The 14,888-nt window shown below is 48.8% G+C and overlaps 1 protein-coding gene across 1 annotated transcript in view; it reads left to right on the top strand.

Annotated features, from left to right (window-relative positions):
• LOC115556195 (contactin-associated protein-like 4) overlaps nucleotides 1-14,888 on the top strand; it is a gene marked incomplete in the record, with an annotated part of 55,721 nt that overhangs the window by 13,190 nt on the left and 27,643 nt on the right. Inside the window, 5 exon segments of the mRNA XM_030373346.1 lie at nucleotides 4,316-4,491; nucleotides 5,068-5,208; nucleotides 6,502-6,793; nucleotides 7,504-7,653; nucleotides 10,847-11,018. Coding sequence (XP_030229206.1) covers nucleotides 4,316-4,491; nucleotides 5,068-5,208; nucleotides 6,502-6,793; nucleotides 7,504-7,653; nucleotides 10,847-11,018 — 931 coding nt within the window.

Below are 14,888 nucleotides of genomic sequence, written 5' to 3'. Positions count from 1 at the left end.
TACTCCCCCTCTTCCTCCTCCCTCCCTCCCTCCCTCCCTCCCTCCCTGTCTCCCCCCTCCTGTCCTCCCTCCCTCTGTCCCTCGGTATATACCTTACTCCCCCTCTTCCTCCTCCCTCCCTCCCTCCCTCCCTCCCTCCCTCCCTCTATCCCTCCCTCCCTCCCTCCCTCCCTCCCTCTATCCCTCGGTATATACCTTACTCCCCCTCTTCCTCCTCCCTCCCTCCCTCCCTCCCTCCCTCCCTCCCTGTCTCCCCCCTCCTGTCCTCCCTCCCTCTGTCCCTCGGTATATACCTTACTCCCCCTCTTCCTCCTCTCTCCCGCCCTCCCTCCCTCCCTCCCTCCCTCTATCCCTCCCTCCCTCCCTCCCTCCCTCCCTCTATCCCTCGGTATATACCTTACTCCCTCTCTTCCTCCTCCCCTGGCCTTACCTTTCTGCCTCCCCCCCTGCCTCCCCCCTCCTGTCCTCCCTCCCTCCCTCCCCCCCTGCCTCCCCCCTCCTGTCCTCCCTCCCTCCCTCCCTCCCCCCCTGCCTCCCCCCTCCTGTCCTCCCTCCCTCTGTCCCTCCCTTCATCGCTGGTCTCTGGATGGCTGAATCCATCGCAGGGCAGTACTTCAGTTGTTCCTGAGCGTAAGTCCACTAATATGTCCGTCATCCTCGATTGACGATCGATTTGACGCCTAAACTGCCCACGACCACAGCCTCTCTGAACCCGCTCTAAACCAGAGAGACACCCTGCCAGAACGCTGGTACCTTGGGACCCGGCGGTGTAATATATAGGAGGGGGGGAACCAGGGTTGTGACCTCCATATCTGGGGTGTAACCCCATTAATATCACTGTGCTGAGAGATAAAAAAAACAATTTCATCGCATAAGCAACCTAGCATGACCACAGTCCTCCTCCCCCCCACACACACACACACACACACACACACACACACACACACACACACACACACACACACACACACACACACACACACACACACACACACACACACACTCTCCATCCCCCTGAGGATTCCAGCTAACCCAGCCTGAGAGAGGAATACTGCGCTTCCAGTCCTAACCCGGCCGGACTGCAGTGGAAGAGACATCAGGTTGTAGAGGGGTCAGGGGGTCAGTTTGTACTGTTGGGCATTCCCACGAAATAAAAACATATATAATAATAATAATACAACTATTAAACAGGAACCGAAACCCAGCCTTGGCCCTGCGCACTGGTCCAACTGTCTCCTTCAATCTGTCCCCCCCCCCCACTTCAACACCTTTATTGTTTTCCCTTCTTTCTGCGCAGTGTTTATCACAGTTGTTCTCCCTCCCTCTCCACCTCTCTTTTGGTTTCTACTCTGAGTACTGTTATCTATCCCAGTGGTTCTCTCTCCACCTCTCTCTTCTTGGTTCTATTCTGAGTACTGTTATCTATCACAGTGGTTCTCTCTCCACCTCTCTCTACTTGGTTTCTACCCTGCGTACTGTTATCTATCCCAGTGGTTCTCTCTCCACCTCTCTCTACTTGGTTTCTAAACTGCGTACTGTTATTTATCACAGTACTGTGTCATTCACCACAAGCTCCTTCTCCCTAATTCCACGTCCTCCAGCATCACGGCCCCGCCTGAGATGTGCAAGAAATAAATAATAAAAACGCCCCGAAGCCGCAGCGAGACAAAGCGCAGAATCGAATGCAGTTGAGCCGAAGATAGCTGAGTAATACAAAGTAGAACAAACGAATCAGCAGAGGGGCCGAGCCAAGCAGAGTGAGCAAATGGGAGCTGTAAGCCCCTCGCTGGGGACCCTACCCCAGAGAATACACCAGCACGGCCAAGGATAGATCCCAACACCCAGGCTCGCCCAGAGCCTGAGAGTTGGATATCACTTCTTCATGAGGGTCGGAGCAGCATGCTTCTTCTTTGTGATGGGGTATGTCGGTCCAGGTCCATCTTCTCACAGTGCCCTTGTGTGTTGGCCTAGTTGCCAAAATCAGTGGCCTAAGAGTAACGTATATATATCTGTATGTCATGTCACCATCCAAGAGAAGTGACTCTGGTGAACGGTCGATGGCCTTAAATATATTATCAATATGTAGGCCTTCATGTATCAAAGAGGGCGTGAAGTACATTCACGCCTTAAATTGAATAGTAAGGTGGGTTTGCTGTAGTGAACCCACCGACTTCATGATTCAGTCAAATCTGTGAGCTATGGGGCTAGTTTTCAAAACAATGGTTGTGAACATACTAACTTCTGCGTCCCGTGCTCCAATGCATTCTGGGAAAGGAGCCGTTTTTTTACGACTCCCTAAATTAGGATGGCTTCAAAAGCAGGCGGAGGGAGAGGCCGTCAATAACAGTCAGAGCAGAGGTTCGGTGCACGTCTTCAACACACTGCATTGCATTTGTACAATGGCTAGCTTCTCTTCTTCAGTGTTTCTAAGCCCCATAGGGCTCCCTGTTGCTTCAAGGCTCGGCGAGATGGGTTGTTTAATGTTCAGATAAACAACCAGGCTGCAGCCAGCTGCTCAGCACTGTGCCCACATCAAGGGCCGACTCTAAGGGCCCCGTTGGCCCCCCGGGGGGGGGTGCTGCTGGAGAAACGCTGGGCCCCGATGACAAGGAGCTGGGATTCAAGTATTCACGCCAATTTGTTTTCAGTCGGAAGGATTCATCCGATTTTATCTCTTGCATATATTTCAAAAGGAGTGTTTTTCTTTTTTCTCTCTGGATGTTTTTGAGTTTTTAGGCAATTTAAGGCACAAAATTAATAAGTTCGTATGAATCATTGAATGTACACCTTAAGGAGCCCTATAGGTAATATGTTAATTAATAAAGTATGCAATTATAATGATTCTGAGCAATTAATTAATCTGAATCATTTTAATTGTACAACTAAAAGGGCTCTAGGTAAGATGATTATAATTGCAATTTAATTTGATAGAAATGTCATAGGCCTCCATCATATAAGTGTGTGTGAAAGGCTCTGTGAGAATATCTGTTTCCAGTTGCCTGTGTTGTATGCGATTGCATGAGACTATTTCGATTTTCATTCGCTCCAACTTCCTTCATCAGTGTATGAATAGAGGAATGATTTGGCCCGGTGAGCCTTGTTTTGGACTGCGGGGGCACTAGGAGGAGGAGGGGGGGGGGGGGGCAGGGTACTGGCTCTCTCCTTCACATCTGCTCTGCAGCGGGACTCTGTAGCGAGGCCAAGCAGGGAGGAGGCGATACAGCGGCCAAAGACCAGCAGGGTTTACAGGAGATAAGAGTTCATGGATGGGAGTCAGTCCAAGTGTTTTTGTAGTCATTTGCCCTCAGACCTTTGCATTGATCCCCCCCCCTTTTATGCCTCCGCACAACGCCTGTAATCCAACACATCGTCAACACATCCACATCCATTAGGTGGATCAGTCATCCTCACCTCCTTATTGATTCATATTGTACGGTTTTCTGGTTCAGGGCTCTGTGTCCTCTTTGCAGAATCACGATGAGAGATGGGCATTTTAACATTCAGATAAGGTCGATACTCACCTGGCCATTACTAGGCCTGCCTTCATCATCATTGGATGGGTTTTGTGCTTTGGTGCATACATGCTTACAGATAAATAACATTGTTCTATGAAGGAGGTAATTGTTGCTCTGGTTATGCCTTGGAAGACAAAGACAAATTTGTCCCACAGGTGTGCCCAATATTTGCTGTGCCTTACTTTGCTTAACAAATCTAATATGCACACATCAAGGACAGACAGAATCGCTTAGCACTTCAGGGGGGACTGCTAGGAAAGCTTCGATCAAATAATTTGCTTGCTTAGCCTCTGTTTGATTTATGTAATGACTGCCGCAGGTTCACTGTGACTGTGCCGAGCAGACACCCCAAGGACAAGAGAACGTGCTATACACTGTAAACACACACTGTCGCTGATAAGCTGATCCCAGTTTAACCAGTACGGTCACTCTTTCTGTTTACTCCTATGCTGTTATTTTAATAAAACCAAACACATGGGTTTGTCCATTATACACAATAAGCAGAACAAGGCGACAAACCTCATTTTGCCAAGCGGTATATTCCTCATCTGGGAATAGAGTACCACAGGCCCAGCTCCCAAACAAAAGTCTTCATCTTCATCTCCAGCACCATTCTCTCATCATCCTCTGCCTCTGAGTCTGCGGAGAGATAACTGGCTCTTTTCCGCAATCCCTCAAATCCCTTCTTCTCTCTTGTGCATTTCATGTGTTGTTTATTGTTGTATGCCTGTGTGTGTGCATGTGTGTGTGTGTGTGTGTGCGCGTGCCTGCGTGCGTGCGTGCATGCGTGCGTCTCCCAGGTACAGATGAGTCCTCAGTCAGCCAGCAGCAGGTGGCCCTTGGCAGCCTGCTGGACGACCAGCACTGGCACCAGGTCAAGGTGGAGCTCTTCAAAGCTCACTTCAACATCACCTTGGACAGCAACGCGCGGCAGACCCAGGTCCCCACCGAGCCCGCTCTCTGGGACGTCCGACAGGTGCGCCCCGACCGGGAGCCTTTTGGGGGGTTTTTGGGAGTAAATGGTGAAACGTGCCAAATTGTTACATGATTTGTTAATTTAGAATACACCTCATCCAAAGCAACTAACAGTTATTTAATTAGAGATACTTTCCATTAATGAGCAGGGACGGATTAGGCCATCTCGCTGAAGGATAATCTGGCTCCTCTGCGGACATTAAAGGGATGATTATGGTTCCACATCAATGACCACGCAGACGCTTCGACGCAGTCGTGAACCTGTTGTGGTTCTGCGTCAGGTTTCAGTAAGTGGACCAATCACAGCCCTCGCTGCTGCGTCGCCTCGACGGAAGGTTACAATTTTTGGGAGGCGCACGTCCGGCCCTTGCGGTGGACGCGAGGAGGGTCCACAAGGACTTAAGGGGTCCGTAACCCCCTTGCGTTGCGTGACCGTGGGACCATAATCAGCCCTTGAGGATCCACCCCAGAGCCTTTCTTCTGGGGGTCCAACACCCTGGCCACTATACCAGCCTGCCCCTCTGCAGCAGAGTGCGTTTTATCCACGTGTGATAGGTAAGTGTCCCCCTCTGTGCAGATCAGTGTGGGAGTCGCTCCAAGCCGTCCGCAGAGAGCAGTGGTGTCGGAGAACTTCCACGGCTGCGTGGAGAACCTGCTCTACAACGACCTCAACCTGATAGACCTGGCTATCCAGCAGGACCCCCAGGTAGCCACCACGGTAGGTTCCATCACAGATCAGGAAACTAGAGCTCTAGGTTGGTGCTCTTCATGCTGTTGTACGTAAAATGTAAGAGCCACTATTTCAGAGTTATTTTTTACGAATTGCATAGTCAACCGTTGGCTCTAAGTGGGTGAAATGTGCTATGTTATGTCTGTTGTGATGTGTACACGTCTCGGTGGCAGAGAGATGGAGGAACTGAGAGGGAGGGGACGTTTTTGTGGTCTCTCTCTCTCTCTCTCTCTCTCTCTCTCTCTCTCTCTCACGCTCTCTCTCTCTCTCTCTCTCTCTCTCTCTCTCTCTCTCTCTCTCTCTCTCTCTCTCTCTCTCTCTCTCTCTCTCTCTCTCTCTCTCTGACAACTATGTTGTGATTGTGAAATAAATGTCTTGTCAAGCACTAACTATCAGACGTATGGGACAAGGAATCAACGATAAACATCAAACCTTTCAAATGTTTCTTTTGTAACTAAAAACTCTTCACTCAGACTATAAAACGACAGCAGTGCACGTAATAGCCATGATGCACCACACACATCAGATTTGATCAGAGCCCTGCCGTAGCTGCGCTCCAGGGGTCTGAGCAGTGTGGAGGTCTGAGCCACCCCCCCCCCCCCCCAGAGCCGCTGGCTCCAGATGGCCTCGCTGCCTGACAGAATCGTAACCAGCCAATTCAGGACCGAGCTGAAGGCCCTTTTATTTTTTGATCAAAATCCTTGATGAAATGCTCTAGAACCATCTTCCAGCTCGCTGTCAGTGCAGCCTACAGTGTGGTTGGACTTATTTTAAAGAAGGCTTTCCACAAACTCTTTTTTTCTCTCTCTCTTATTGATCTGTGTGCTGCTGACTTCTGGGAAGTGTTATTTGATCAAAGCCAATAAAAAAACAAACCTCCAAAAACTTAAAAACGTTTGAGGAAGTGGACTTATTGACTTTTAGTTGTTGTTTTTAAAAAACAATGATAATAGTCGTGTGGATTTATTGTGTCTTTGAAGACAGAGGCCAACCAAATCATAGCGATGAATGAATATTAATCATTTTGCTATCTTTTCAGAGGATAATTTCTGTGTCCTCAACTCCCTCTGCGTTTTGTCCTTCCTCTTATCAGCACTCGTGTCTTTGTGGCTTTCTTTCCTCTCTTTGCCCGCTCTTTATCTCTCTCTCTCTCTCTCTCTCTCTCTCTCTCTCTCCCTCTCCCTCTCCCTCTCTCTCTCTCTCTCTCTCTCTCTCTCTCTCTCTCTCTCTCTCTCTCTCCCTCTCCCTCTCCCTTTCCCTCTCTCTCTCTCTCTCCCTCAGGGGGACGTGACCTTCTCCTGCACCGAGCCCCTCTCCATCGCCGCCACCTTCGTCGGGCCCCAGAGCTTCCTCCGGTTACCGGGGGCGACGGAGGCGCGGTCGCCGGGGCTGATGTCCGTGGGGCTCCAGTTCCGGACGTGGAACGCCGCTGGGTTGCTGCTGACGTTCCGGCGCCCCCCTGGGGAGGGGGCGGGGCCGGAGGCCGGGGGGGACGTGTGGCTGCACCTGAGGAAGGCCGCGCTCCACCTGGGGGGTCGCCACGCCGACGGAACCCCGCTGGAGCTCAGCGCAGGTGGGGCCCGTCCTGTGTCTCTGTGCGGTTCAGCTGTGGTGTGATTGGTCTGTGCTGTTGTTGTCCCGCCTCCACTCTGATACACTCGCTGTCTGTGTGGTTCAGCTGTGGTGTGATTGGTCTGTGCTGTTATTGTCCCGCCTCCACTCTGATACACTCGCTGTCTTGTTGTGGTCGTCCAATAGGATTGCTAAAAGGGGTTTCTAGTCCACTGTCGCGGGTCCATAGGCGGCCATCCCAGTCGTTTTGGGGGTTGATGGTTTTGGAGGTGAAAAATACCAAACCGCTCTCCCAAAAAGCACGAGGGCTCTTGTATTCCACTCTTGGCTCCCATCAAATGGCCGACTGCCAATCCTCTTTGGTTGAATACAAATGGTTAGGATGCTTCTTGTTGTTGACGTTGAGGTTCTAGTGGTTTGAGTGTGGTGTTAAAAAGTGCTGTTCGCCTCATTCTCCACTAATTGGACGGTAGTCCACTGCCACAGCCAGGAGCACGGTCAGCCCAACGAGGCACAGGGTTCTGTCAAAAGACAACAGATCTCTGACCTTTATGTTTTGGATTTAATGTGGCATGGAAGGGAGAATCTGGGTCAAGAGACAGGATGTCATAAACGTTTGTGTGTGTGTGTGTGTGTGTGTGTGTGTGTGCGTGTGTGTGTGTGCGTGTGCGAGTGCGCGTGCATGTGTGTGTGTGTGTTCCCTTCTCCCAGGCGTGGGTCTGAGTGACGGGCAGTGGCACTCTGTGGAGCTGAGCTTCAGAGCAGACGGCGTGAGGCTCTCGGTGGACGGAGCGGGGGGTTCCAGGGCTGACGCCAGCGGCCTGCTCCAGCTCCCCACAGAGAGAGACCTCTTCTTTGGGGGTGAGGATCCTTTGAGCCACACATTCTGTTTCTCTCTCTGCAGGCCCGACTCGCCTCGAGCAGGACCAATCAGCGCCAGGGGGCAGGAGTTTTAGCGAGGCACGCCGCAGTCTGCAGAGTTTCAAAAACGACTGCAGCCCCCGAGGGAAAGTGTTGCAATCGACGGAACAATCAAAACGATATAGAGCCGAATAACGATGCAACATTTTCACAGAAGGCTTTCTCGGAAGAGTGGATTTGTTTGCTTAACTTCCGACCGATTTGGACCGAGTTTTTTGAACTAGAGGCTATGCACTTGTAGAAGTCCATCGCTGCCAAGCCAAGGCAGACTGATATTCATTGCAAAACTTAAACATCTGTCGGGTAGGTACCTTTGCAACAAATGCAACATTCTCAGTTTCATATATTTTGTATATATGAAGCAGACGTTTCAATTGATATTCAATCTCTGCAAGAAACATAACATGGTGTAACCACAACGCCTAAACTGGTTTTCAATTGTGAATATTTCTTAAGTAAGTCAAATCAGATTCATATCCATTACTATCTGAACCCATTATTCCATGATAACCTTGAGGAAAATAAGCACTTTTAGGATACAACAAAGTGGCCTGCCTCAATGTTTAGGTGTTGGGAAATGGGCCCAATATGGAAGCATTTGAAACCTTTGAGTTAAGGCCTCTGCTTCGGATGGCTCCTTGCGATATACGGTTCCACTCCTACCCCGGAAGGATCCGATCGCAGGTCTGCCATAACTTTCTCTTTCTCTGTCTCACTCTGGTCTGCCTACTCTCTCAGCAACCTCGTTTTGACCAATTTGACTTTCCTTCCTTCACACTTCCGTCTCCCGCTCTCTCGCTCTCTCTATCTCGTCACAAGGCATCGCTCTCCTTCTCACAACTGTATACACACACAACACGCACACAGACATACACACACGCACAGTGACGCGAAAAACACGCAGGCACACTTTGACGCACGTAGATGTCAACGTGTTCTTTGAATCTCGTTCGCTGTGCCTTGAATTGAATTGAGCAGGGATGAGGAATATAAATAAATGAATAAAAGAAACAATGTTTTCACTTTGAGCGTTTGGCCTTGAGCCTATTGTTGCAAATGCTCATAAATCACAAGTGACCGCTTGGCACGTGTGAATGAATAATAGAATCTATGCAGGCATTATACACAGCTTGCTAAATCACGAGATGCTGAATATTATTCCCTGAGGTACGTCCAAGGATGAACCAGGAACCCAGCCTCTCTCCATGTTGTCTCCTTCTAGGGACAACAGATGTAAATTAGCCTTGTGGCTATAATCTGGCTCAATTATATATTGTGCCTGTCAAATAAACGTAAAATAAAATCGGTGCTTTCTGTACTTTGTAGGAATACTGTTGTATTCTTGTTCGCCACATAAATTGTTTAATATCCATAATATCAATGTGATAGGGTTATCAATGTGTATGATCTATACTTCCCAAAGTAAGCATTGATCCCTATAGTAACCTAACCCTTTTTATTTTGGAAAGCCCTTAATCACAGTTACAGTCTCAAAGATGTATGTCTCATCCCTAACCCTAGCCCCTCAGAGGGCCAGAAAAACCTCCCTTAATTAGCAGGGATGAAACATGGAGAAGGAACACAGCGTGGGGAACCTCCAGGGGTGGTTAGGAGGGCAATGTCTGCCATCATTGACACATAGTAAAAGCAGACATTTTAAATCACTTAGTTAAGAAAAATAAATATTCTTTGGTGATGGGCTGCTGGCCGGTGAGCAGGGTTAGCAAGTCAGGGGGGGGGGGGGGTCCAGGCATCCAGTCACTACCACCGCAACAGACCAGGCTAGCAGTCACTGCAACACGCTAAAACAGACGGAAACATGAGTCGGAAGCTGGCTTAGGAAACACGTAGTGCCGCTAATCTAGTGGATCAGCAGCATCACTCAGCAAACAGCCACGGCAGCGGAGGCTCCCCGAGGCGCCCGGAGAAAGAGGAAAGAGGAAGTGCCCCAGCTTTGCTTTAATTATCTCGGCAGACTCAGCCTCCCCAGTACAGGTGGCTGTCGCACACTACGTCAGACACGTCCTAGGCTGCTGAAAATGGCTGGTTGATTGGTTTGTGAACCGTGGCTACGTTGACATGTCTGGTATACATTTGAATATGCATGCTCCTGTTGTTAATACTGCATGAATTTACATGTTTTTAATTTTATGAATTCAAAACAATTCACGGTATTTAACCAACCAACAATGTTAATCCACATTACAACTCCTCCATATTTAGTGCGTATTTAAACCCAAATCTATTGGATATCTTTGCCTTAGTCTAATGGATGTTGTGAATTGCGAGAGGTTGAATCCCCTGAGTTTGCAACACGTCAAAAGTGGAAATTAAATGTATTTATTTATATATATATATATATATATATATATATATATATATATGCGGTATATATCATAGATAGAAATGCCATTGAAAATGCTTTAGAGCTCAGAGGAGCAGTTCTGTGGTTGTAAATCAACCTGGGAACCGAAGCAGAGGAGATATATGTTTCCATGGGTAAAGTCCCTCTCCCATATTTAACATACCTAACCATAACACAACACCAATCAGCGATGCTTTGTAGACAAAGAAGTGGGGGTGATTTTTTAAATCCATCATGAATGAATCTGTGCAACCGGCAGTATGATTCACAGTCGTGGAAATAGGTGGGGGAGGAATAAGCTGATGTGGAGGGAATCCTGTAGCAGCAGCTGATTATGTTGGCTGTGTTGGCACGGACGGTAAGCACAGGACTCTGAGCTGCACCGCTACGCAGATTGTCACAGTGTTGAATGTGATTACATGTGGCTGATGTTGTTCAGCGAGGAGATTAGCCGATGGGAACATTTGTACTTATCAGTGTGAACTCACCAGCGAGCGGATAATCAGCGGATGCTTGCAGGACTACGGCAATCAGCACTAATGCAATATTCTGTTCTCAGCCAATCACTTTCTGAGGTTCTTTTGTACAGTTCAGAAAAAAGTTGAAATATTCATGAAGGGGACAAATTGTGTTATTTTTTCATGGCCATCCGTAAGATAATTTATCTGGGCTGTTCTTATAATTATTTGTCTGCTATTATGTGGATTCCTATTCCCTGGTGCTGGTTGACTGGTTGACTGTGGTCATGTGCTCTTTTTCCTCATCCAGGCTGTCCGGCAGAGGGGGGCGGTCAAGACTGTCACAACCCCTTCACCGTCTTCCAGGGGTGCATGCGCCTCCTGACTCTGGACAACCGACCTGTGGATCTGATCAAGGTGCAGCAAAGGCTGCTGGGTAACTACAGCCACCTGCAGATCGACATGTGTGGCATCACGGACAGGTAAGCACCTTTCCATTTTTACATTTAGGGGATTTTGCTGACGCTTTTATCCAAAACGACTTAAAACCATTCGTCCATACATTCACACACCGACGGCGGAGTCGGCCACGCAGGGCGACAGCCGGCTCGTCAGGAGCAGTCAGGGTGAGGCGTCTCGTTCAGGGACACCTCGACACTCCGCTAGGAGGAGCCGGGAATCGAACCTTCCGGTTACCAGCCAACCCCCTCTACCTCCTGAGCTACTGCCGCCATCCCCACGTACAGAGGTGGATGTGTGCCCTGAAGACATCCGAAGCTTGGTGGCTCACCCTGTAGTTCATCATCAGCCACATTAGCAGGACCTGCTAGCGGCCCTGGTTGGACTCCAGCCTGTAGTCATTTGGTACTCGTCCTCACCGCTCGGTCTACCGACTCATCTGTACATCCTCGATAGTCTTCCTTGAAGGCCAAATAGGAAATCCTTTCAAAAGAAAGAAACGCTCAGTTGTGTTGAAACAACCTTGTTATGTGTCACAACAACAGGATGAGACGGAAAGCGTTTTGTCGAACCCTAATCCCGTGCTCACGGAGGAGCGCGGTAGAAGAGGCGGTTATGGGATGGAGACGGGGCAAAGTGATGGATTCATTTGCTGCCGCCTCAGATTAAGGGAGTGTAGAGCGTGGGGCTGTCAGGGAGAGCAAAGCGCGGCCATCTGGAGCTCTGCTGAACAGCCATTACCCCCCCCTCGCCCGGTACCGCGAGCTGTGGGGTGACAAGAGGGGCACGGAGCACTGCCTCGCTGGGCCTGCACACACACAAAGCACTGAGACACGTGCATGGATGTACATGCGTGTACAGATACACACACAAAAACACACACCACGCGTGCACAAACAAACATACATTTTTTTAATCCACACACACATTCAAATACACACGCACACACACACACACTTTCAAATGCACACAAACATTTTCCAAACTAGCAAACACGTACATAATCATATTGAATGCAACCCAAACACACACACACAAACAAGAAGGTGGCCAACTCAGTATCAGAGCTCTGTCTGAGACGGAGGCTCTGTTGAAAGTAAATGGACGAATTATTACCCAGCGATGAGTCCCTCCTTCCATAATCAGCAGCAGCTCTGAGCGACACATACTAATGCCAGAACGCACAGAGTGCCTACCAATAAGACGCTGGGGTAACTCCTCAATGCCTGTGTGTGTGTGTGTGTGTGTGTCTGTGTGTGTGTGTGTGTGTGTGTGTGTGTGTGTGTGTGTGTGTGTGTGTGTGTGTGTGTGTGTGTGTGTGTGTGTGTGTGTGTGTGTGTGTGTGTGTGTGTGTGTGTGTGTGATGGGGGAGGTATAAGACGGATGGATGCATTGTTGACGACCTCTTGGTTTTCTATAGGAGGTCGAAGCCCTGACCCACACAGAGGCCTGTCAACCCTGTGACAATTTAATAAAACAACATTCTGGGAAACACACACACACACACGCATATATATACATCTACACACACACACACACACACACACACACACACACACACACACACACACACACACACACACACACACGCATATATATACATCTACACATACACACCCACAAAACCCACGCACACAAAGAGAGGAAAATGGTAAAGGTGTAGAGGTGACCGAGTTGAACCCAGTCCTTTGTGTTTGTGCCAGCCTGACACGTCCGTGTGTCTGTCAATCAGACGGACGCTGACCCCCCCTGCAGATGGCTGCCCTTAATTGATTGGTTCTCCTCTCTGCACACGCACACACAAACACACAGACACACACACACACACACATACACACACACACACCATAGGGCTGTGCCCAAGGCCAAATAACTTTTATCTGAATTGAAGGAGTCGTTTCTTTCTTTTGAGATATTGTGGGCATAAAAGGAAGGCGTCTTTGTAGGATGTATACAACACGGAGGACAATGTTTTGAAGAAAGCAGAGCAGGAATCGTCCGCAAAATCAGATCAGTTAAATTAATTGTATTATTTACTTTAACCATGTGGTACATGGTTAAAGTAAATATATAAACATGGCATGTGCACTTTTATCCTCAAGGTCAGTTTCATTTATGACATATTAAATTTTTTCTAGTAGCCTCAATGCATATCCCTGCCTCCCCCTTCCTTCTCCCTGTCTCAACAATATTTCGACCTCCTGTCCATCCCATGCCTTTCTTCCTCTCCCTCCATACCACTGTCCCAGCGTCCTGCTCTCCTCAGGTCGTCTCTAGTAGAATAAAAGCAGCTATGGGACCGTAACCGTACTATTCGCTTGGTGCCAAAAACCGTCTCTCCCTTGGGATGGGGATGGGAGCATTGGTTCGCTGACGATGGCCTTGACTAAGATGGAAATAGAACCTTTGACAAGATTGGAAGCACGCCCAGAAATGCACCCTGACACACACCGACGTATCACATCACCTCCACGTCTTAAAGCAGGACCTTTGTTTGGTGCATCTAATCAGAGGGAGGCGGTAGGGCGGTGTACAACAGGGTAATTAATGAGATTCTTCCAACCGTTGTGCCTCTATTTATTCACTCGCCCCCGCTCCCTTACCTCTCTCTCTCTCTGTCGTCGTCTTCTCCAAGCCGCCAGCTCCACTAATTTACTGCAGCGACGGTCTGAGCGCTTGGAACCGACGCGCCCTGTTGACACTCACGTGTGGTGCGCACGTGTCGCACACACCGGCCTCTGCTTCTGCAATGAGGTGGCCTGCGTGTGTGTGTGTGTGTGTGTGTGTGTGTGTGTGTGTGTGTGTGTGTGTGTGTGTGTGTGTGTGTGTGTGTGTGTGTGTGTGTGTGTGTGTGTGTGTGTGTGTGTGTGTGTTGTGTGTAATTCATTATAACCAACCCACACTGAGAGAGATTATAGGAGAGTGATAAAGATGGACAACACACACACCTCCACCATGTCTGAGAGAAGCAAACTTGGAGTGCAGGGGTTACCTCATTATTTGAACTTTGATTTTGACCAGCAAAATCCATTTAAAACAACATTTTGGTTGCATAAACCACAAAGGAACACAGGGGGGTTCTTTCCTGAGCTCGCCACTCTGCTCTGACGGACAGTGGAGCAAATTAGGAGCGAAGAAAAGCAGTTAAGGTTTGGTAGCTCTTAAATCCCTACAGGTGGCCTGACCGAATCGATGGAGAGAGGGGAGAGTGCGCTCCAGTGATCCCAGGTCTGTGTTTTAGTGATAATGAGGAAAACCGGAGATTAAAACACCCCGCAGCCGCTGTGGAACCCAGCCAGCCGCACCGGCGGCTGGCTGGCGCCAGGACTGCAGCACCGACTGGTGTTGGTCTGGTCACCCCTCGCTTTGAAATGTTAGAAATGTTAGAACAAAAGCTGCGTTTCCATCTAAAAGGTGATGCGAATCTTTAGAAAGTTCGCAAAAAAGTAATTTGAATTAGGTGCGTTTCCATCAAGTGGTTGGAGCGGAATAGGGTGATGACGTTACACGTTGATGTCGGCAGGGTTGCTATGGCCGGTCGTTATGCGGAAATCGGAAAGATTCACTGTGTGTTCAAAGTTCGCTACATCACAGCTGTTTCGAAAAGTATGTTTCCAGCTCCCATTTTGCGAATTTACTCTCTTTCGCATTTCTCAAAAACCACCTCAAGCGAGAGGATAAACCTTTTTGCGAATTAGAGGATTTTTATGCGAATTTTGGTGTTTCCATCACCGTTTACTGATTCGATACTTCAAAGTTTGCAATACAATCAGGGGGATGGAAACGCACCTAATGTTAGTATTCCACAGTTATATATTGAACATGTGAGTTGCATGGGATATAGAGTCGGCCAACCAATGTTCCAATTACTGTATATAGACCACCCCCCCCCC

This window comes from Gadus morhua, chromosome 12 (genome assembly GCF_902167405.1).
Source record: "Gadus morhua chromosome 12, gadMor3.0, whole genome shotgun sequence".
In the NCBI taxonomy this organism is placed as follows: domain Eukaryota; kingdom Metazoa; phylum Chordata; class Actinopteri; order Gadiformes; family Gadidae; genus Gadus; species Gadus morhua.
Note: the sequence above shows the minus strand (reverse complement) of the source record. Positions and strands in the feature narration are given on the sequence as shown.